We start from the raw sequence: 21,578 nt of genomic DNA on the forward strand, positions 1-21,578 counted from the left end.
CCACCGCCCACATAAACCCTGTCAGTATCAGTCAGCCTCAGCCCCCTGCAGCCTGGGGGGTCTGAGACACAACAGGGGCAGTAAAAGCTGCCTGTGGGGCTTGTTAACTGCTCCTCACTACGGCAACTGGCCCGGACGGATCGGCGCTCCTCTCCGGCTGAGCTGGCTCCGACTGGCCCGACTCCTAATGGATTCACTGGCTCTGATTGTTTCCCTTCTCTGCCTTTGTGTCTCGCCGGTTCAGGACCTCCGCGGCTGACCGTCTCGCCTTTTGTCCAGCTGCCATTTTCTGCCACATGGGAGCACTTTGGCTCTGCTGAAGTTCTTACATTTAAGATCCTGTGAAACTAAATGTTTGGTGGCCCGTTCTTTCTTTCTTTCTTTATTTTACGTCCAGCTATAAAATCTATCAAAGTGATCCGACATGTTTCTGTTGTCAGCAAAGAATCCCTCTGATAAGCAAACACATGCTGGAATACAGTTTCTTATCTTATCTCTCAGAGAGAATTCACGCTTTGAGCAAATAATCCATCCAAACTCTGTCACTGCTGTCGACAGCATCACAATGTAAACGCTATTTTAAAGTTTTTTATTCATTTTTTTTGGGATAATTTACGGTTATTTTACAGATTCTGCCTGTTTTGTTTAATTACAGCTACTGATTATTTTTGTTTAAAATCTACATGTTAACTGTAAATAGTGTTAAAAAGGTTTGGTGGTTAATTTTTTTAAACTGTTGTTTTACACATTTTCCCTTTTTTGTTAAACGAAAAAGTATTAATTTACATTTTACAAAAGAAAGCAGGGTAGAACTGTGGCCAAAAAAAGTAAATCAATTACAGCCTAATTAGTTCTTATAATCAGAAATTGATTATATAATTTAACTTTTTTGTTTTTTACTTTATTCAAATCATCTTTTAAAAATAGCATTATTTTACATGTTGGCATTAATTACAAGAAAAATTCTGTATGTTAAGGATTGGGAAATGATCATTATTTTAACTGTTATTTTATAGATTTTCTTTGTTTTGTTGAATTAAAAATTATATCAAGTAAACTCACAGAAAATAAGTATTAATTTACACAGAAGCCATACAGGCCAAAACCTAAATAATGTCTACCTCAGAAGTCTATGTTTTTTTGTTTGTTTTTTTTTAATAAATGAAAGCCTAATTCATTACTTCACAATTTTTTACTTTAAAATTACACAATTTTTATTGTATTTAAATCTAAAATATCACTTGATTGTTTGCTGGTATTTTAAAAATTACACATATTAAGGATTAGAAAATTATGAATATTTTAACAGTTTTACAGAATTTTTTTTCTGTTGTGTTAAATTAAAGACAATATCTCATAAAATTACAGGAAAAAAAGTATTAATTTACATGTTGACTGCAAAAAAAAGCAGGCCGAAAGTTTAAAAAATCACCACTTTACCAATATTTGCCATTAATTTCACATTATTTTTTTTTAACAGTTTCTGAATGTCTTGCTTTTGTTTTGTTGTTCACATATTTTTCTGGCACTCTTGCTGCCAGAAAAACAGGTTAATGTGTTTTTTTTCTCCGGCGCACAAGACAGCAAACTCCATTCTTCCAACCAAAACCCACATTGTTCCTTCTCCGGTTCGATGATTGATGGTCAAAGCCGGTTTCTGCTGCTCCCCCGTCAGCGCTGACTGCGACCGTCCCGAGCTCCAGACTCCGTCACCGAAACAGAGAGATCAGAATCCTGCTGACAAATCCTCAAAGCGCCGAGTCCCCCCGAGGGCCCGGGTAATGGCCGATGCCAGCGCCCATATGACGGCTGCCAGTTCTGCTGATGCAGACGCAGCAGAGATGCCTAACGTGACCTTTAGTGAATGCCACATCACATCAGGCCTGGATGTCACCCGCTGACATTATGCCGGGGCATGAAAAGGCTGTTCTGCAGGGGAGACGTGGTGACAAACGTCCCTCCGGTGACAAACCTGTAGACGTGGTGTAATTCTGATTGACGCGAGCAGGATCGGACGTCTTTGAATGGCAGAGGACGACACGGCAGCCGTCCAGGGGAGGATGTGGAGCGCCTTCCTTTTTTTATTTTGTGTGTGTGGGCTGTTGTTCTCAGCGTTCGTTGGCGATAAAGTGCTGAGACAACTCACTCCAAATGGCATCATTATCCCAATCATCAAACAATTCTCTAAGCACATCAGAAATCCCTCCATAAAGCCGTAACAAGCAGAGACTCTATATAACCAGTAGGCATGTAGAGGTTGGCGGGGGGAGCCGAGTTAACGCTTGGCGGCGAGCGCTGCAGCGGTGGGTTGAGTAGGCAGGTCCTTGGCACGCTTTCAGAGGAGATGGAGGCTATAAAAGCCATTGGCTCCTGCCACACCTGTACCCCACCCTGTCCCGCGGCCTGCTTCCTATTTAAAAGCATCACATGCAGGATATTAGTCAGGGTTTTTAGCCGTCTGTGAGGTAGAGCTAACCTCTGAAGCAGAGGGGGGAGAAGGGAAAGTATGCAGGCCGCCGTTTGTTTTTTATTGGGGAAATAATGGCCTATTGAGAGGTTGGGTATTTAATGAGCAACATAATAGGCCCTGTAGTAACACATCTGCTATGAGCAGAGTCATTTCCTCAGCTTTCAAAGGCTGCTGCTCCAGCCTTTGAAACAGCACGTCCAGTTGCCTTTGACTTCTAGATATCTGCTTTTTATTAATTGCAGAATTGCTGCACCGGCGATACATAAAAACTTGCCGCCGTTCGATCCTAACCGCATTCGGCGACCGATCGGCGTGCAGCTCCTCTCCCGGCCTGACCTCACATCTCTCACTGTCCAATCTAATTCCTGCATCCTTCAAAATATCCCTCCCACTCTGCAATCAATTGTGTTTAATGTATTAAAGACACTCACCACAACCACCGCAACCTTTGGCCCCGGCACGGATCGATGCCTCGTTAGACCACTAATGATCATTCATTGACTAATAAGATCTGTATCAACCTGTTGTAGAGCATTGATTGGCCTTTGGCCTTTGTAGTGCTCTGTGTATTACGTGGACAGCGGCAGACAGCAGCTGTAAGTCCTGGACGGTCAGATGATGAAAAAGCTCCTGGTGGGAATGGACAGGAATCCTAAAGCCCAAATAGACTCATTCTGAAGCACCTCAGGCCAAAGCCCTTTTCTTCTGCCGCTCAGATCAATGGACATAACCTCTCTGACCACGGGTCAATCAGCACACAAACTCTGAATATCTCCTCCTTTCTGCCGCTCATCTTCTCCATTAGCGGCTGCGATTGTCCCGGCGGCGGCGGGCGTGGCTCGGCATGCGTGCGAACAATCATCTGGTTGATGGAGAGTGGACTCGCCGGCTGAGCGACGGCGTCCATGTGAACGCGTTTCCCTCCTCGGGACCCGAGGGCAGAGATCGAACGCTGCCTGCGCTCCGGTCCAACCAATCAATCTGCTCCTCATTGAGATGCATGGCTCAATGATCTTTGATAGTGACTTCCAGATTGGACGGAGAGGCAGCGGAAGTCAGGGGGAAACGTTAACACCGTCCTTGGCCGTTTGCACCGAAATGAGGCTACTTAGACGAGACCTCACGGGGAAATATCTGTGCCTCTATTGAAAGAAATATGTCAAGTAAAGTCACCGTTATTTATACAGCACGTGTAGGACAACAGCTCCAAAGTGCTTCCTAGTGATAAAGATTATAGTTGGCGTGTTTTTTCTGGTGCTTCTAGCTGAGTAACTTACAAATTAAGGACTAAAACCCTACAAAACCCTACTTTATCTGATTATAACACATAATAAGGCTGATATTCTACAGTGTTATTCTCCAGGAGCAGCACTAAGCTTAATGATTTCCAATTAAAAGGTTAAAAAAGCCACTTTATTCCTGCAGTTTTACGAAAAATTAGAGGTTTGCTTCAATATATAGTCTTTAAGCTAAACAACAAAATACACACAATATCATCTATGGTCAAGACAACGTCATCGCTCTGGGCTTGTTTTATGTTTTATATGAGATTAACGATGTGATAGTGCAGCAGCTACAGTTTGATTGGGCAGCTTGGGGGGAAACATCGTGGTTTGGATACCCTATTAAGGAGTTTTTGGTTACAAAAGCTTGACAATGAGAGAGGAATCAGGTAACAAAAGAAACGGCAGCGTGCTTTGTCAAAGTCAGACATTGTTTTGGCTCCTCCATCGACCCTGACCTCCTCCCATATACAGGCGTTTTTACTCCATAACAACATTAACAGACTTCTTTTTTTTCTTTTTGGTCTTGTCATGGTTGATTACAGACACCAAAAGGCTTTTGAGACTTAAAAAATAAACACGTTGCACGCTGAGACTCGTCTGAACGGTGTTGTTTAGTCAAAGGTTTTTCCAATAAATCGAAAATCCAAAGTGAATCTAAGAATCAAAGTCGTGATAATTAGAGGAGAGATTCACTGGTTGTGAACTGACAAGTGTTTATGTGAGGAGAAGGTTGAAAGAAAAAGAGTGTGACTAGGTGAAAACTTCTGTGCAAACTGTTGAAAAAAAAATGCGCATAAGGTGCTAAATATCTTAACCCTGTAACGCCAAGTTCATCATCAGCCTGAAAAACATGACGTACACAATCAGACACATGCAGTGCACAGATAATCCAACATGGATCTGCAATTCATGGAGCAAAAATGCCAGATGTAGCATAACTGATACAAATTAAAAGTCATATTTAGGAAGAAACAAAAATGTCAGAAGGTTTAATAAACACTCAAATCTCAAAAAATTAGAATTTTCTGGTGATTACTTCATGGTTCAGGCTTTACAGGAGGATCGAGTCGAATTGAATTTTCAGATTGGCTCTAACATACCATAAACGTCTCCTCTGAAACCCTTTATTCCGACAATAACGAGTTCAGAAAAGCAGATGTATCACTGTGAAACCTGCCATTTATGATCCGTAATCCGAAACTCGCACAAAAGCGATCGAGATCATGCAACAAGATGCCAGATCGAGACCTGACACGCTGTCACGGTCGCCGCAGTCGCTTTAGATCAAGAAGCCTCCGACGGCGGACCGCTGGACTGTCACTCATCCTGATGTCTGCAAACCTGCACTCGTACGACAGACTGAGATGTTGAGACATCCAGCTCTGTCACACTGCATCACGCTGACAGGACCCGGGCTTCCACACAGGGTTTATTCTCAGGTGAACGTGTGAGGATTTGTACAGTCGGGTAGGACGTTAAAAAAGCTCACAAAATTTCACCACCTCTAAACTAAAAAGTCCTCTTCAGGCTGAAAAACACAAAGATGCTTCTGCAGACTGTTGAAAAATCTACATTTTTAAGTAAACTGGCACAAAAACGGTGACATTAGTCGACTTTTAATAAGTGGTGATGGCAGGAAACGTTCCCACAACATTACTCAACATTACCTCCATGTTCTAATAACTTATTATTGTTATTCTATTCATTTTAAAGAAAACGTTTAATCAAATGTTCAAAGAAGAATATTTTAAATTCCACTAATGCTCCTATGAAGTCATTCTAATGTTTTAACATTCAGGGGATGTTGTCAGGAACACGCATTGTGTTCTATTAAACCAAAGGAGGAACGTTCTCAAACAACAGTCAACAAATGTTTTCCAAATGTTACCGATCATTTGTAGAAAACGTTCCTGTAATGTGATATATATTGACAAAGGTGGAACCTTCTTCCTGAAATGTTCTGGAGATGTGGAACGTTCTTGTTAGGACAGAAAGATGTTCTTGCTGCAACATTCGGAAAATGTTTTCAATATGTCATCGAGACCACCGATGACAGAACAATCTTTTTCAAAACGTTCTTATAATGAGATATTCTCCCAAAGGTGGACCGTTTTGCCTGAAATGTTCTGAGAATGTTTTGGGAATGCTGTTAAGGGAACCCATTATGGAGAGTTCTGTTTCCACAATAACGCAAATGAACAATGTTCTCCGTGCACACATACACATTCACTCACACACACACAAACTTTTGAAAAGTGTTTTCCAGATGTCATGAAGGCCTCAGAAGACAGAACGTCCGGTGATGTGATTTATTAAAGGTAGAACATTTTGCCTTTGTGTTGGGGGAACACATCATAGAACGTTCTCAAACCAATATTCGAAAAACATTTTTAGGACGTTATCAAGATGACGGAACGTTCTTGGTAAGACGTTCCTGCAATGTGATGTATTTAAGGTGGAACATATAAACTATTCTCAGTGTTCCATGGTGATAAAGGAAGAACGTCCATTCAGAAAACGTTTCTAAGATGTTATCGAGACCGCCGATGACAGAACATTCTTTGTAAGTCGTTCCTGCAATATGATATTTATAAGTTAGAACGTATAAAACATTCTCACGATGTTCCATGGCAATAAAAGAAAGAACGTCCATTCAGAAAACGTTTCTAAGATGTTATCGAGACCTCCGATGACAGAACGTTCTTTATACGACGTTCTTCCTCCTCCAGTGTTCTGAGGATGTTGTTGCAGGAACACATCATAGAATCAACTCTTGTGGAACACGGTGGCAAAGGACGTATTTTTGAGAACGTTTGAGTACAGCAGTCCAACAACGCTATCACCAAACATCATTAGAACGTTCTCTGAACTGAGAGAAAACTTCTTGCTTAAAACACTAACAGAACTTTGCAGAACTTTCTGAGAATGTTTTTGGAATAGAGACATTTCTAGATGTTTTTTTAATAATTCTTTTATGTAAACATGCGCGGAGCTTTAAATCCTCGCCGCTGGATCGTCTCGGTTCCGGCGGCTTTGAGGAACAGCAGAGTGACAGAGAGACATCAAGAAGCTAATAGACAGATCACAATCCCTCATTAGAGCCAAATTAGATCGGCTCCAAAAATACAGATCACGATTAGCCGGCCCACTGATTAATACACATTAATACTCTCTCTGCCCGCCGCTCTCTCTCTCTTATTATTCCTCCGTCTCCTCATCACATCGCTCATTTTCATTTCCCCTTTCGCTCTTTCTCCCAATTAGTGCTTAATAGGGAGAAAATGAGGAGATCGCTCCGTTGCATGCAAGTGCTCGACTTTTCCAAACAGTCGTGGACAAACACTTTGTCAGCGCGCGGAGCTCAGTCAAGAGTTTAATTACAGCTCAAACAACAGCAGCGCAGCCGGAAAAGAAGAGTTCTTACAATAAAAATACATGTTAGAGTCAGATTCATGGCATTTTCTTATAGCAGCATCACAAAACACAGGAAAAAATGTTTTTACTGTTGTCTCTACAGGATAAAACATCCTGAAATTTACTCAAAATCAACTTATCGTTTCTAGTTTGTTTAATTTAACTATGTGCAATTTGCTTTTTTCTAGTTAATTGAGCTTAAAATGTTTAATTTTTATTTTAGGACCACTTAAAAACTTTAAAACACGACTCCTCAAACTTAGAAAACATAAAAAGAACGCAAGTTTGTTTGTGGGACTATTTGATTCAACTTAAGTTTGTTTAAGATCATTTAACTAGTTTTACACTTTTGCAACTAATACAATGACTTTAAACTAATTCATCAACCAAAGTGCAGCTAAATCACATTTTTAAGGCAGCAAATGTTCTGAGGACACACTCTAGAATCTATAAAACATTCCTACAACGTTTGACGAAAACAAAGGAAGAATATTTTCCAACATTTAAAAAATAATCTCCGTTTTATAAACTTATTTATTAAAGGTGGAACAAATGCCTTCTTGTTAACATACTTCTATAAAATGTTCTCACAATGTTCCATGGCAACAAAGGAACAACGTTCTCAAACCAACATTTGGAAAACGTTTTCAAGCTGTTATCCGTTCCTGTAATGTGACATTTCAACAAAGGTGGAGCTGGTCTGTCTGTAATGTTCTGGGGATGTTTTAGGGATATTTTCAAGAGAACACATTATAGAATCTATAAAACGCTCCCTCAACGTTCCACGGTGTACAAATGTTTTCAAGATGTTGTCGAGTTCTCCGACGACAGAACGCTCTTTCTACGATATTCCTGTAATGTGACATTTCAACAAAGATGGAACAGTCTGCCTGTAATGTTCTGGGGATGTTTTAGGGATACTGTCGAGAGAACACATTATAGAATGTACAAAACGTTCCCTCAATGTTCCACGGTGTTACATGACACAAAGGAAGAAGGTTGAGAACGAAGAACAACTAGTTGATTCAACTTAATATCTCAAATTTATTGAACTTGTCTTCTCAAGTTGAGACGATTTAACTCAGCTTTTTTTTTTACACTTTCGCAACTAATAACGACTTTGAACTAATTAATCCACCAAAGTGCAGCTAAATCACATTTCTAAGTCAGCAGGAGAACCTCAAATCATTAACAGCGAATCTAAAGTTCCTTAAAAATGAATAAGAGAAACAAAAACTGCATCACAGACACATGAAATCTGTCTGTTTGACGCTCCTGAACAAACGCTGCAGATTTGGTACTTTTTAAGAAACCAGCAAAGACGTCCACCAGCAGTCGACGCATTTTTCCAGCGAGGCAAAAAGAAAAAACGAGCAGATTAACTACATTCTTGCTGCTGCTGTCAGGTGCACGAGGCTCCGAAAAATTCAGACGAGGTTCCCAGATGGAGGTGAGAGGTCGCGGCGCAGTTATTAGAACGGTTACAGCGTGTAACAAAAAAGGCGCTCGGCTAAACTGTTCTCGACATTACTCCTGTCATAAAGACTCCAGACGAGTTCGCTGGGAAAGAAAAGGAGAAAGAAACTGAGCAGAAAAAAAAGCAAAGAATGAGGTGATTCTGCTGAAACACTGGGGAACAATAGAACCTCCACTAAAAAGTGTTTGAATTAAAGTTCTATTTGGAATAAATGTCATTTATCTTTCTGCTTTACTTCTGTGGATGCTTTAAATCACACTTTGTCACTTAGAACCGATGTTCTAGTTTCAGCAAAAGTGCAAAAACTAGTAGAAAAGGAAAGAAAAGCAAGTTTAATGACAAAATCACGTTTGACATTTTTATTCTCAGGCGAAGCAAAGTTGGAAAAATTGGAAACTTCCAGTTGATTTTCCGGAAAATGAAGCGATGCTGAGCTGAGAGGAGTCAGTTGGTTTAACTTAAGCAATTCATTTACATTAAACAAATAATTCTCTTTTTTTCAGTTCAGATGACCTGTTGGTTGTCCGTTAGCTTGAAAGACTCACGTTTGCTCTGAAGCTTTTCAAGAAAACTTTGTTCTCCATCCTTGCTTTGCTGCAGGAAGTTTAAACAGCCCTCCGAGGATCAGCGTTTTCCCCCAAGCCTTCTAATTTATGTGCTTTTCTTCTGATATGCTGTTTGTTCTCATGCGTTCGTGACTGCATGTGTTCTCGTGGGTTCGCCGTGTGCATTGGCTTTTTTTTTTTCTTGTTGGAAAACTAAATCATACAGATAAAAAAGATGGTAAAAATACATATGACAAGGGGGGAAAAAATAAAGAAAGAAAGAAGGTAAGAAATGTCAGAGAAGCTGCCATACAGAAGGAGCAGGTTTTCACCGTGCAGCAGGAGGTGAAAAGTTCTCACATTCGATCCAAGCGTCCTCGAAATAATAAGTCAGGATGCTGTCGTGAATGAGCCGAGGTTCGACGGGAGGCCATGAAATCTGCTGGATCAAGTTCAGGTGAGAGCAGCAAAAGAAACTAAGGATGCAAAGTGAGTTTACGGAGAAGCTTTTGCTGTTTTTTAATTCTAGAAACTGACAGAAAACGTCTCATTTTAGCAGCTAGAAATCCACACTGAGGAAGTCATAGAATCCACTCCGACCTGCAGCTAATTAATGTTGATTCTCCGTAATTTCATGCATCAAACACACACACACTGTCCTCTAACAGCGACAACACACCACCTGCTTTCCTCTAACACACCTGTCCCACATGCACTTCACGCGACGCAGGTGAGTGGCGGAAAACCTCCAGAGAGACTTCAAACGAGCGCCTGGATCGCCGCGCTCTCCTCGGGCAGCGTGTCGGTTTGAGACCCGAGAAAGGCCCCGCATGGCGACGACCTGTTGAATCTTTCTGGTCGCCTCCCAATCGGTGGCGCATCATCAGAGATAAGCCCTCATCTGGCTCCTGATAACATCTGATACTGTCAGAAAAACGCCAGTAACGAGCACCTGGACGGTGTGATGCACCTGTGTTTGGGTTAGTCACACTTCCTAAAGGATGTTATTGTGTCTGCCTGGATGAGCAAACAATTACCGCAGATGACGACGGGTTGTTTTTTTGTTTTTAATCTCCACACGGAGGAAAGATACAGATGATTGAGCAGCTTATCTTCAAGCAACACGCAGACACAAAGGCAGAGGGGGAGATCCTAAACGCTGATCTTGTCACTCATCGTGTAGAAAATGCAGAAAGAAATCTTGCAGGTTGAGGTTTTTTTTTAATAAGTAGAAAACGTTTGTACCATAAGTTGTCTTTTCAAATGCAGCCACGTGCACGACTTAATTTGAAACTTTAGCAAAGGACCACATGTTGGTAGCTGAGTGCAGCCAGAACCTCCACTATTAATAAATTCTGCTTTCTGGGAACACGTCGGTTCTTCAGCTAACTACAGCAGCGATGCACTAAGACACACAAAAGCTTCTTCAGCTATGATCGAGTGTTGCTAACTCATTTAAAACTGCATTATCTTAAAGTTAACACCAGTCATGCAATAAATGAAACTCAGCTCCTCGGGACGTTTTAACAGCCTCCAGACCAAGTTGGCGACAAGATGAGATTGTTATAATTAAGTATGATTCAAGCTATTATGTGTTTTGAGTCTGTATTTTTCCATGATTCCTATGGTTCTTAGAATCAATTAAGATTCAAGTTATTATGTATTCTGAGTTTGTATTTTGTGCTGAGCTTATGTCCTTGAAGATAATGTGTCCGGTAAGAACCGGTTTGCACACTTGGAGACAGCAGAAATTCTTCTTTTCTATTAGATACGATTGCTACTTTAGCTACACGCCGTACCAACAACATCCACACATGTTGCTTGCTAAATGTCAAGGACGTGGACAGAGCGCAGAAGAAGTATGCCTGTCCACGCCATTGGTAACTGGCCAATTAAACTCGGTAGCGCACAAGTCTTATCTATGTTCGGGGCAGGCCCAGCCCAAGAAGATATCTGTAACCTGGAACCGAAAAAATCTCAGTTCAGCTGGACATGAGAGCACTCTCTGTCCCTCTGAATCCAGCGCTGTAAAACTTTACCTGTGACCTGAATAAACTGTTTAACCTGAGACCTGAACTTCTCTCCAACTATTCCTTGGAGCTGTTTCAACAAAAGAACTGGGTCTAACAAGATCATACACGGCTTTGAAAGTTTTCTGTCGTGCACATTTCAGCAGCTCTTTGTCGGATCAAACATCTGCCGTCCGCAACAGTTCGGTTTAAGCGCAGTTCATCTTCTTAAATTGGATATGTAGTAGGCTGCAGCACTAATTACAGACTTTTCCAGCTGTAGTCTGTTCAGCAAATTAGTGTTTAGTTGCAAAAAGGGGGAAAAAAGAAGCAGTTTAATGTTTTGTATTTCCTTGAAAACCTTGATTTTTGCGTGCACCTCTGGTAGAAAAGCACTTTCTCGCTGTTTTTGGATGTTTTTATGTTGATTCCAGACTCAGAACAAGATCTAGAATGAAAACTTGAACGTGCAAAACAACCACAACAAAACATTAGAAGCCCCATAAAGTTTCTCTCTTTTTGTTCCGGGGTTGTCGAACTCGATTCTGTTACTAGACGGTCACACTTTTTTTTTTATTCCTGCAGAATCTGCAGAGCTGTGCGCGTTGCCTCAGCGCTGTGATCCGTTGCATCATTTAGGTTTTACAGTGCAGATAAAGTGAGCAGTAAATAAAACTCTAGTAGCTGCTGTTGTCTCTGTTGCTGTGTGTCGGTTTCCCAGCAGCAGACGGATTCAACTCCTGAACTCGGATGGCTTGTTGAGGAAAAAGACAAACTGGGCTTTAACGTGACCGGAGATGGACGGAGCTGATGCATGAGGTGGGAAAACGTCCAGGAGTGTGAACGTCCGCACACCGTGATGCTTTCTGCTCCTTTCTGGTGCGTCTAAGTGTTTGCGTTTGTCATCGGCGGCGGTGTGTAGCCGTGGTGAGCGCAGCCCCTCCGTCAATACGCCCCTCCGATCCCCCTGTCAGCAAACACCAGAGAACAAAGAGGCCGATGGCAGCGCCGGCGGGGATAGATCTTCTCCCCTGTGTTCTCGCTCGGCGGGTCACACCGACGCTCACGGTTCAGTCTCCTCGACTCGACTGATCGGGAGCTTTGAGCGGCTGCTAACGAGGCCCGGACCCTCTGCAGCCGCCGGGCCAGCCAGAGCCGAGGCCACGAGTCCAGAGAGGTCCGGTTAGAAGAAGGTACAGACGCTGTCGGTTAGCCAGACGGCAGGACGGGTTTTACACTAAAACATGAGCTACAGCGTTCATGTTTGAAGTTTAAACGGTGAGAGCAGCACAACATAGAACACAGGTCGAACTAGAAGAGATGTTCTAAAGCAGCAATATCAAGATTTCAACTTTATATGTGTAATATTTTAATAATTCATTATCACGTGTACTTCACTGTCTCAGAATCATGGTCAGTAATGTGTCACGTTTGTCTGCATTTATTGACATTTAATTCTGTTTTCAGAGCATTAAATGGAGAAATACTTTTTGGGTTAATTACAAATTAGACACTAGCAGTGTCCAATTAACTGATGCTAATTCCTGTGTGTAATTCCTCCCACATGCAGTCATATTAATCGACTTTTCCAAACTTTTTAAGTCTGTTTTTGCACACAATATGTGTTTCTTACAATTATGGCTACAAATATCCACCATGTCATACATGTTAAAGGTGTACACGGCGTATTTTAGTCTCTGTTCAGGTTCATTCAAATTTTGTTGTTCAATTTCCCTGTTTGGTTTTGTCTTTTGAGCTGCTGAAATGTGCAAATTTCCCAGGAAAGGGATCAATAAGTTGTTTATTTTTGAACAGTTTTATGCTTAAAAGAACATCCACGTATATTTTTCATGCACGTTTCAATCTCACTCTTAGCAGCAGCACTGGAATCTGATCAGGCGAAGACGTGTGTGACACTGACACGATCATAAAACATTTTGCATTAATAACCTAAACCCTTAAAGCATGTAGTGAAAACCAGACTGCATATTATTGAACATCCCAGTAAGGAGATAGCTCCACCTTTAAACTCGTCTGATAATCTCCCTTCGACTGGCTCTCAGGTTGATTTCTATCCGCCAGGTGTTATTTAAGGTAAAGCGGCCTCAGCTGCAGCAGAATAACCACTCGATGCGCCATAATGGAGCCATTTGCATCGAAACAATCCCCAGCATGTATCCCGTAATCATTCGGTGATTGATTCGTAATTGCACTAATAGGGTCACGACCGAGACAATGGGATGTGTGAAGAGTCGCTGCTTCACGCTCGGCCTCACAGAGCCTCGGCGGGCTCTGCGGAGCGCCGCCTGTGTGGTCTGTGGGGACAATTAGCACAATCTCCATACTAATGGCAGCCTGTAATGGACACTGCTGAGCCTGCCAGTGTTTGCATATGCATGTGTGCGCCGGGGAGTGTTTGCATACGCGCATATCCTTCACTGCGAGCCCTTCCTGCCCTCCAGTGAAGCGAATTCCTGTGTTTATGTATTTATACGTGTGCACTGTGTGTGAGTCGTAGCCGCTGGTGTTTTACTGAGGTGAACCCCCGCCTCCTCCTCCCGCTGCACCCTCTTGGCTCGCGGCTCTAACCCTGATCCGCGGCCACTCATTAGCACCATAATAAAGAGTTGAGACGACACGTAAAAGGTTATATACTGCTGGACTGCTGTTTTCCTACCAATTATCAGAGCTGTGATTTATGGCTCCGACCCAGAGCTATTCTCCGAGGAGAATTGGGGGAGTGTTTACGCCCCGACGCAGCGGGGTGAGGGGTCAGTCCCCGCAAACTCTGACCTTTAAGGAAGAGGTGCGCGGGCAGCGGTGGGAGTTTGCCGAAACAGTTAAGCGCCGCTGGAAGTGACTCAATCGATCAGAGGGTCTTTAGGATGCATGTGTAAGTAATCTGTCGGGCTTCCTGTGTGTGTTTGAACTGTCACGTGGTCAAATAACCCCCAACTTTCTGTGCACCAGGCTGCTCTCGGTCTCATTTGTGTCCCAGTTCTGAGTGTAAAAACGTATAAAACATAAAGGAATTTAGTCAAAATCAACTCATATTTTCTAGTTTACTTCATGTACATAATTAAGATTTGTTCATTTCTGCCTAATTTAAAACCTAAAAACATGCGTTCTTATGGATTGAGGTGTTTAAACTTAAACTTTACTGAACTTATTACTCAAGTTTATAATAAACAAAGTAGTTTGAGAGAACAGACACGATGGAAACTTGCTGTCTTTAATACATTTTAAACTAGGTTATGGTTAGTACCGAATTCAATCCCTGTAGCAGCAGCAGCCGGCACATAAATTTGTCTTCTCACTTGAAAAAAAAAAAGGCTTAAACAGGTGAAGCTGTAAGTTTTTAAAGTTAAAATGAAGAAGAAACTCCTTAAATTAATAAAATGTGAAAGGAAAGCAAGTCTGTAATCACTGGAGAGTAAATTCAGCTTGATATCTTAAGTCTATTTAACTTAAAGTTTGGTTAATTTAACTTGGCAAGTTTAACACTTTGATGACTCATAAGATGAATTTGTAGTTAATTTTTAAGGCAGCAGTTTAAGAGTTCTGTTACAGCATAATGCCTTCAAAACAGAGTAACAAGACGAGCCTCCGTTGCATTTACGGCACTTTTCCTCAAACAATCCCCCGATGAACATCTGTAAAACTGCATTTTACAAGTGGAAAATTTTGTAACTCACTTTGGAGTAAAACTGTTGAATGACACTTGTGCAACTCCCTAAAGACGTCTTCGTTTTATTCACAATTTTTTTATTTTTTTGGGTTAAAAAATGACACAAAAAGTGGCACATTTGATTATCGGCTGCCTCCGAGGCGTCGCGTGTTCGGGATGTGAAACCATCACGCCTGGTGTGTCTTTGACGTATCGGCTTCTGTCGAGCTCCTCCACAGCTGGGAGACTTGCAACAAGCACAATTGACATGCTGTAATGAGGTCTGCGTGTGACACCAGACGCACACACACGCTGTATATTATATTATATATATATAAATGCATGTATGTGTGGATTCCTGGCCGCCATCCGAGCGTGCCGGCAGGATCGGTGTGGTCTCGCTGTCTGTCTGCGCTGCTCCTCGGCAGCATGTGTTTAACCCCAGAGTTTGGCCTTCCTGCCCTCCATATCTGCCTGACTGATTTGTTAGACTCCGGGGACGGAACGGAGGATGTGAGTGTGTGTGTGTGTGTGTGTGTGTGTTACCAACGTGGGATTCAATCTAGAGAACTACCGCGAGCCTTTTCTACGCACACACATGTAACCGGGTCTTTGATGTGAGATCAGAGGCGACTATGATGCAGGTCGATCAGGTGCGCGGAGGGAAAAGTAGGAAGAAGGGAAAACGGAGGGAGGGGAGGCAGGAAAGATGGCCTCTGTTAAAACAAAGCGGCTGTTTTAACAACCCCTGAGCCCTGCACTCATTATAACCTTCTGTCTCTCCCTCTCTGCCTCCCGGCTTCCTCCAGCCTTGCTCTCGGCGCTGCTCGTGTGGGCCGATCACAGCAGGAGGACGCGGCGGCTACGAGAAATGTTATGGCTCGTGTTTCGGTGGAACATTCTGTTGACCGTCTGACAGGTGCTGATGGTCAAACTGCTTCCCTCCGCTACTGTAAAAGCCCGCCGGTAGACTCGTAGGAACCTCCGTCTTTCTTTGACAAGCCGTGTGGTCCGAAGCCACTTTCCGAAGATGCACACGTTTTCAAAAACACGCGGGACCACACAGTCGACGCACGATGAAAAACTTCCCCTCTTCTGAAAAAAAAGCTGAGGAGACTTTCCCCTCCTGCCAGGATGAAAGCCTCTTTTACTTGGGAGAACATTAGGAGAACAAACTAGCGTCACAACAGGAGGGGGAACAGTCGACCACGGCGTGCTCTCACATCAAACACAACCGTCATTAATATTGTAATGCTTCCTCCCCGAGTGCCGAAAATCAGGAACAAGAACCACCAGTGTGGTCAGCAACAGAGCTGCCACTTCAAAAACACACAGTGTGTTGCTTTCAGGTGATAACAGGAATCCTATGTTTTGACTTTTACATTCATTTTTTTCCTCGTTTTAGTTAATCAAATCATTTGTTGGTCCTAAATGTGCTTATAAAACATTTTTTTTCCTCCTGTCTGTGTTAAATTTACCTCCAGGTTTGTGTGCCAACATTTCCCAGTCGCCTTGTTCGTGTTTGCACCTTCTTATTGCCACATTACGTCAGTTTTCTCAATAAACTTTGTTCGTGACAGAACGCGCAAACACAAAATCACAGCGAACGGAGCATGAAAAAAAAAAAAAAGAAAAACAGGCATAAGGTGAGTGTGGCTGCTGGTGCATGGAGCGCACATGCCAGTCCGCCTGATAAGGAGTATACACACTGGGAATAATAGCAGGCAGCAGATACTATATGTGTATGCATGAGCATCGAGTGGTTGCTATTGATCTCCTGCGGTCTGCGAGGGGGATGTAAACACTGTGTCTTTCAACAGGAAGCTCCACTCAATACGAGCAGCCGTCAACGACGAGCTACACACAAAACACACGGCGCTGTTATCAAATCAGCGCACACGGCTCCAGTGTGTGCACGAGGCGCGAATATAGAATACAGATTACATGCACACATACAAAAATATGCACAAACATGCGTCGCTTGGTGGAAACTTTTCCTGTTTAATGACGAATACCTGCAAACTCCGCGATATTAGAATCTCAAAACCATTCCTTAATTCAGTTCACAGCAGAAATTTCCTTTAAAAAAAAAATCTATTCATGTAAACACAACAAACTCGCGTAAGCCGCGTCTGGAACCATCTCAAACTTCACCGCCGAGCTAATCCATGTGCCAAATCTAAGATGAATCTATGTAATATTGATTCTGTTCCAGCTGCACTAGTGCGCTAACAACCCATGAATAACCGACCGTGGAGGACACTTGGCCACTCGACGCATCTGGTGGAGAATCCTCAGTGTGTGTGTGTGTTACGCTTAAATGTTTCCCCTCTATTAACTTCCTCGAAGGATTTCTCGTCGCTCAGGTGTAAGTTTTGGTGAGAGCCTACTTGTCCCGGTGAGTGGAGTCGCCTAAATCAAAGGATTCTGGTTCTGATGTGGCAAAATTCATCTCGAATATTCGACGTCAGATTAAACACTTGCAGACAAGATTCAGCCTTTCAGTGTTTGCACAGAGACTCACACAGCTGATGAATAATCGCTGCAATATTTGCAAAACCAAAGTGATGTTAAAAAAAATAAAAAACTAGCACCGACTTCGACCGGATTATTCTCAAACAGCAAAAAACAAAACACGACAGTTCAATAGGTTGACTTTGTAATTTTAAAATGAATCACAGGAAAACAAACATAACTCCAGAGTGTAATTTATAGGCATGTTGCTGTGCATTTAGTGGTCTTTTTATATGTTGGCTCTGAGAACTTTCTTATAAAATGTGTTTTTTGGGTTCGGGCGCTGCTACAGTGGGTGTCAGCCAGCGGGCAGTTTTCTCCAAATTTGCAAAATGTCGTAATCTGTCATGTGAAATCACGTTTCATCCTGTTTTCGATGCATTTCAGCTCATGTCGGAGCACGCAAGTGTGAGCACGTGCTTGTAAATATCACTACTGTAAAGCAGACTGCCGGTCGTTTTCTCAAAAAAGGAAGAAGAAATTAAAGTTGTGGAGGGGGAAAGTTAAAGATTTAAAAAGTTTAATAACTGATTGAGTATTTCTCTGACAGCAACATCCACCAGTTGGACGTTTAAGTGCTGCATCACAACACAGGGGCTCTCAAACATCTGGCTCCAGTTATCACAGCTCGCACTTAGCTTTGCCACCACTGTGACACACACACACACACACACACACACACACACACACACACACACACACACAGCTTCTGGCCGTGGCGTGTTTTGCCACTCTACTCCTCCGGGTTCCCAACTCATGTTTCTGGTAAAGGACCATTTTAGTTCCAGCTCAGGCCTGCGGCGGAAAGCATCTCCCCGAGGAAAATAAGCATGACTCGCTCCAGTGAAGACATCTGCCCTTTGAAAGCGAGCGTGGCTGTTTGAACAGCTGTCAGAGCACACCGTGTGCCTCAGACCTTCCCTGATAAAACAGAGGCGAGTCTGGGAGGGAGAATCGACAGAAGAAAGACACTAAATGGACGGAGAGGGGAAGGCGGCCGCTGGCAAGAAGGTGCCCAGAAGTTTGCTTGTCGTCTGGACTGACAAGAAGGTTTGAGAGGAGCTGCAGATCCCCTGGAGACTGACCCACAACATTCCTGCAGATCCTTCTGCACCACTCACAAGTCAGTTGGTGAAAAACTCAAGAAAATGGACGTTAATGTTCTCAGAAAGCAAAAGTGTTTCTTAAAGATGCTTTGATGTGCATTCACACTTTGTTAACCTTCTGCGTTTGATCCTAAACCTCCAGCAGCATCGTGCGTCGCCGCCACAAACCGGCAGCGCTCACACACGTTGTAATTTCACTAATGAAGAAAACTTTAAAAGAATAAAAGTCGGATTTTCTGGTACAGTTCAGTGAGAATCGCTGCCGTCGCTGCTGCAGTCTGCGAGCAGTCGACACTCTCCCGCCCAAAGAAGATTTCAAGCTTAACACTTAAGACTTTTGGTCCTGAAGTGACTGTCTGCTACCCAGTCAAGAGGAACAAGTGTATGTCAGACTTAGAAAAGTGCTGGGAGCTCAATTGCATTAAAGCTCTTAGTTTGCCTGAGCTCCAATCTAATTGGATAAAGCTGGAAAAGCAGCTTCCAATGTGCATGAATCCATTTTTCCTCCCTCTTTTTTTTTTTTTTTTTTTTTGGAGGAGAGATGCTCCCCGTGTTCTGTTCCAACCCGTCTTTTGTCCTTGTCAACATTCCCCAAATGAGATTCCCAAAATCAGGAGGTGAGCAGCACGCATGCACGAGTGCACAGAGCAAACATTGTCAGACAGACACACCTCTCACACCAGCACGCCGGCTGCCATCTCTTCTTTTCCTGTCCTTATTAAAATTCCATATTGAGATTCCTCGCTGCCACTCCGCCTCCCTGGCCCTGTCACTCAGCCACCAACCGGCGACAAAATCAGCAAGTTTCAACAAAGACACACACATATGCATAGAGACACACAATCCAAACTTTTCTTAAGACAACTCGTCCCTGCTGCCGCCCTTTATGTGTGGGATGAAAGTTTCCTTTAGGTGATATGTATGAGAGCCGGTATCGGCGTCTCTCTCCCCCCCTCTCTCCTGCCTTCCCCGTCTCCCCCCTTCTCATTGTCATTATTTTCGATGGTGTCCCCCTCTGATCTGCCGAGCCTTTGGGTGCTCTCTTTCCTCTCTCTCTGTCTTCCTCTGGTCCCTTTCATCTGTCAGGCGCTCCCCTTGGCGACCGCCACTGAGGGGGTTTGATTTCCCATCATGCCTAGCATTGCCTCCCTGACTCCCGGCTCCCCCCCTCCTCCCCCTCCGAGGCGAGTGTTGTGCCCCCGCGTCGTCGGGCAATTATCCCCGGGAGTAATGAGGAGCGTCTCTCCCGGCGCGCCGCTCTGACTGACACCTCTCCCACTCATTTGTCAACAAATCAGACGGCTGGTGTGGGCGGCCATATTGAGCTGAGGGTTGTCGCAGGCTGAGGCGCATCGCGGCGTCTCTGCCTCTCTCTCTCTCTCTCTCTGTATCCTCCTCCATCCCTTCCTCTCTATCTCTGCCACCTCGTTATCTCTGACAGGGTGTCACTCGTTCCAACTCTCACTCCTCCTATGTCAGCCCTCCATACGCTGCGATGTATTTGTGTTGCTCAGCCGGCAAGAAAAGTCTGACTTCCAATAGGCCTAATGGTCATATGTGGCTAATGATCACTAAGCTGAATAAGTGACACTATTCAATTTATTTGTGTCAAAGTCAGCCAGCCGCTGTAAACACCCAACGAGACCGTAAAGAGTGATTAAGGGGGAAATATTTTCAGCTCCTTTCAATTTGTCACCTGTGGTCGATGCAGCTGTGGAGGACGTGTTCGTCTTGCTGGCCGTGGCTTTAATGTGCCACACTTTAAAGATGTGAGCCGTGCATGCAAGGAAACGTGCCTCAGACGTGTCTGTGTGAGTCGAGTGTGTACTCACTGTGCTCTTTGCGCTCCTCCGGGCTCGACGAAGCCTCTCCATCAGACAGCAGGCCGGACATGGAGAACAGCTTCCTCCCGGAGTCCTCCACGGCCTTCAGGGAGCCTCCGAGGGAGCCAAAGTCAAACTCCTTCCCCTCCACGTCCGGGAAGCAGCTCTTCAGCCTCTTGGCGGGGGTGAAAGCCGACTGGTAGCCCCCGGACTCCCTCTCCTCCTGCGGGGAGGAGAACGGCCGGAAGGCGCCCACGCCGCTGTGGTTGAGCATGCCCAGGGTGGAGCAGTCGAGGTTCGGAGGGGTGAACTGGGGGTGCAGGTGGAGCAGGGAGGCCGGGAAGTCTCGGGCCGGGAAGGTGCCCGACATGGGGCCCTGGCGCTGGTACATGGAGGTGAAGGTGTAGGAGGCCGAGGGGAAGGGCAGGTGGAGGTCCTTCTCCACGGAGGCGGGGACGCCGAAGGGCCGGGGAGCCTGGCAGGGGACGGAGGCGTCCCTGCCGGCCTCGGCGGTGGAGGCCAGCACCATGAGGGCGGGGGAGGCCAGCGGCGCCGGCAGGTAGGAGGGGCTGTCCATCTTGAAGGGGCGGTGGAGGTCCATTCACCTCCTGATTAGTGGATCTGAGGAGGAGGAGAAGAAGAAGCAGCACAGAGAGGCTCAGCTGCAGCAGGAACAGAAATCCTCCAGCAGAAAATGTTCTTTTATGTTGTGAAGTTTGACTCAGGCTGTAACAGAAAATCATTTTGGTTGATGTTACAGGAAAATCTCCATCTCTTCACTCAGTCAAACACACCCAGTCACAGCTCTGCAAAAGGCATTTTTACAATTACAGCTTTGGACTAATTTCAGCAGAAAAAGGGGTTGGAGGAGGCCTACTGTGCCTGTAAATAATTACGACGGAATAAATTGCCAATAAAACACACACGTAGCAGGAGCCTGCAAAGGATAAATTTAATAGTGAGGTCTAAGCGATTAGATTAGGGGGAAATCATAGAAACGCATTTGGGGAAGAAAAAAAACAACTAAACAGGATGATTCTTGTTTTGTTTTTGCTGTAATGAATTGATTGTATCAGTAAATCAATAAAGTGGAAATTATGTTAATCATGTCCAGTTAAATAAAATGAAATAATCGGTGGTGGGTCTATTTAAGCAGAAAAAAATAAACATCCAAAAGTTTCTCCACATTTTTTAAAATTAAATATGAAATCTGCACAGAGTCGTAGAGGATTAATTAACTGTTTAGTTTCTTTAAAATATGAAGATA

The 21,578-nt window shown here is 43.8% G+C and overlaps 1 protein-coding gene across 1 annotated transcript in view; it reads right to left on the bottom strand.

Annotated features, from left to right (window-relative positions):
- Positions 1 to 20,912, bottom strand: part of LOC103371595 (E3 ubiquitin-protein ligase RNF220-like) — a 40,449-nt gene extending 19,537 nt beyond the window's left edge. The window contains exon 1 of the mRNA XM_008300966.1: positions 20,321 to 20,912. Within this exon, the coding sequence (XP_008299188.1) occupies positions 20,321 to 20,912 (592 nt within the window). The remainder of the gene's footprint in view (positions 1 to 20,320) is intronic.
- Positions 20,913 to 21,578: the final 666 nt, after the last annotated feature.

Source organism: Stegastes partitus, unplaced genomic scaffold, assembly GCF_000690725.1.
Source record: "Stegastes partitus isolate 25-593 unplaced genomic scaffold, Stegastes_partitus-1.0.2 Scaffold1616, whole genome shotgun sequence".
In the NCBI taxonomy this organism is placed as follows: domain Eukaryota; kingdom Metazoa; phylum Chordata; class Actinopteri; family Pomacentridae; genus Stegastes; species Stegastes partitus.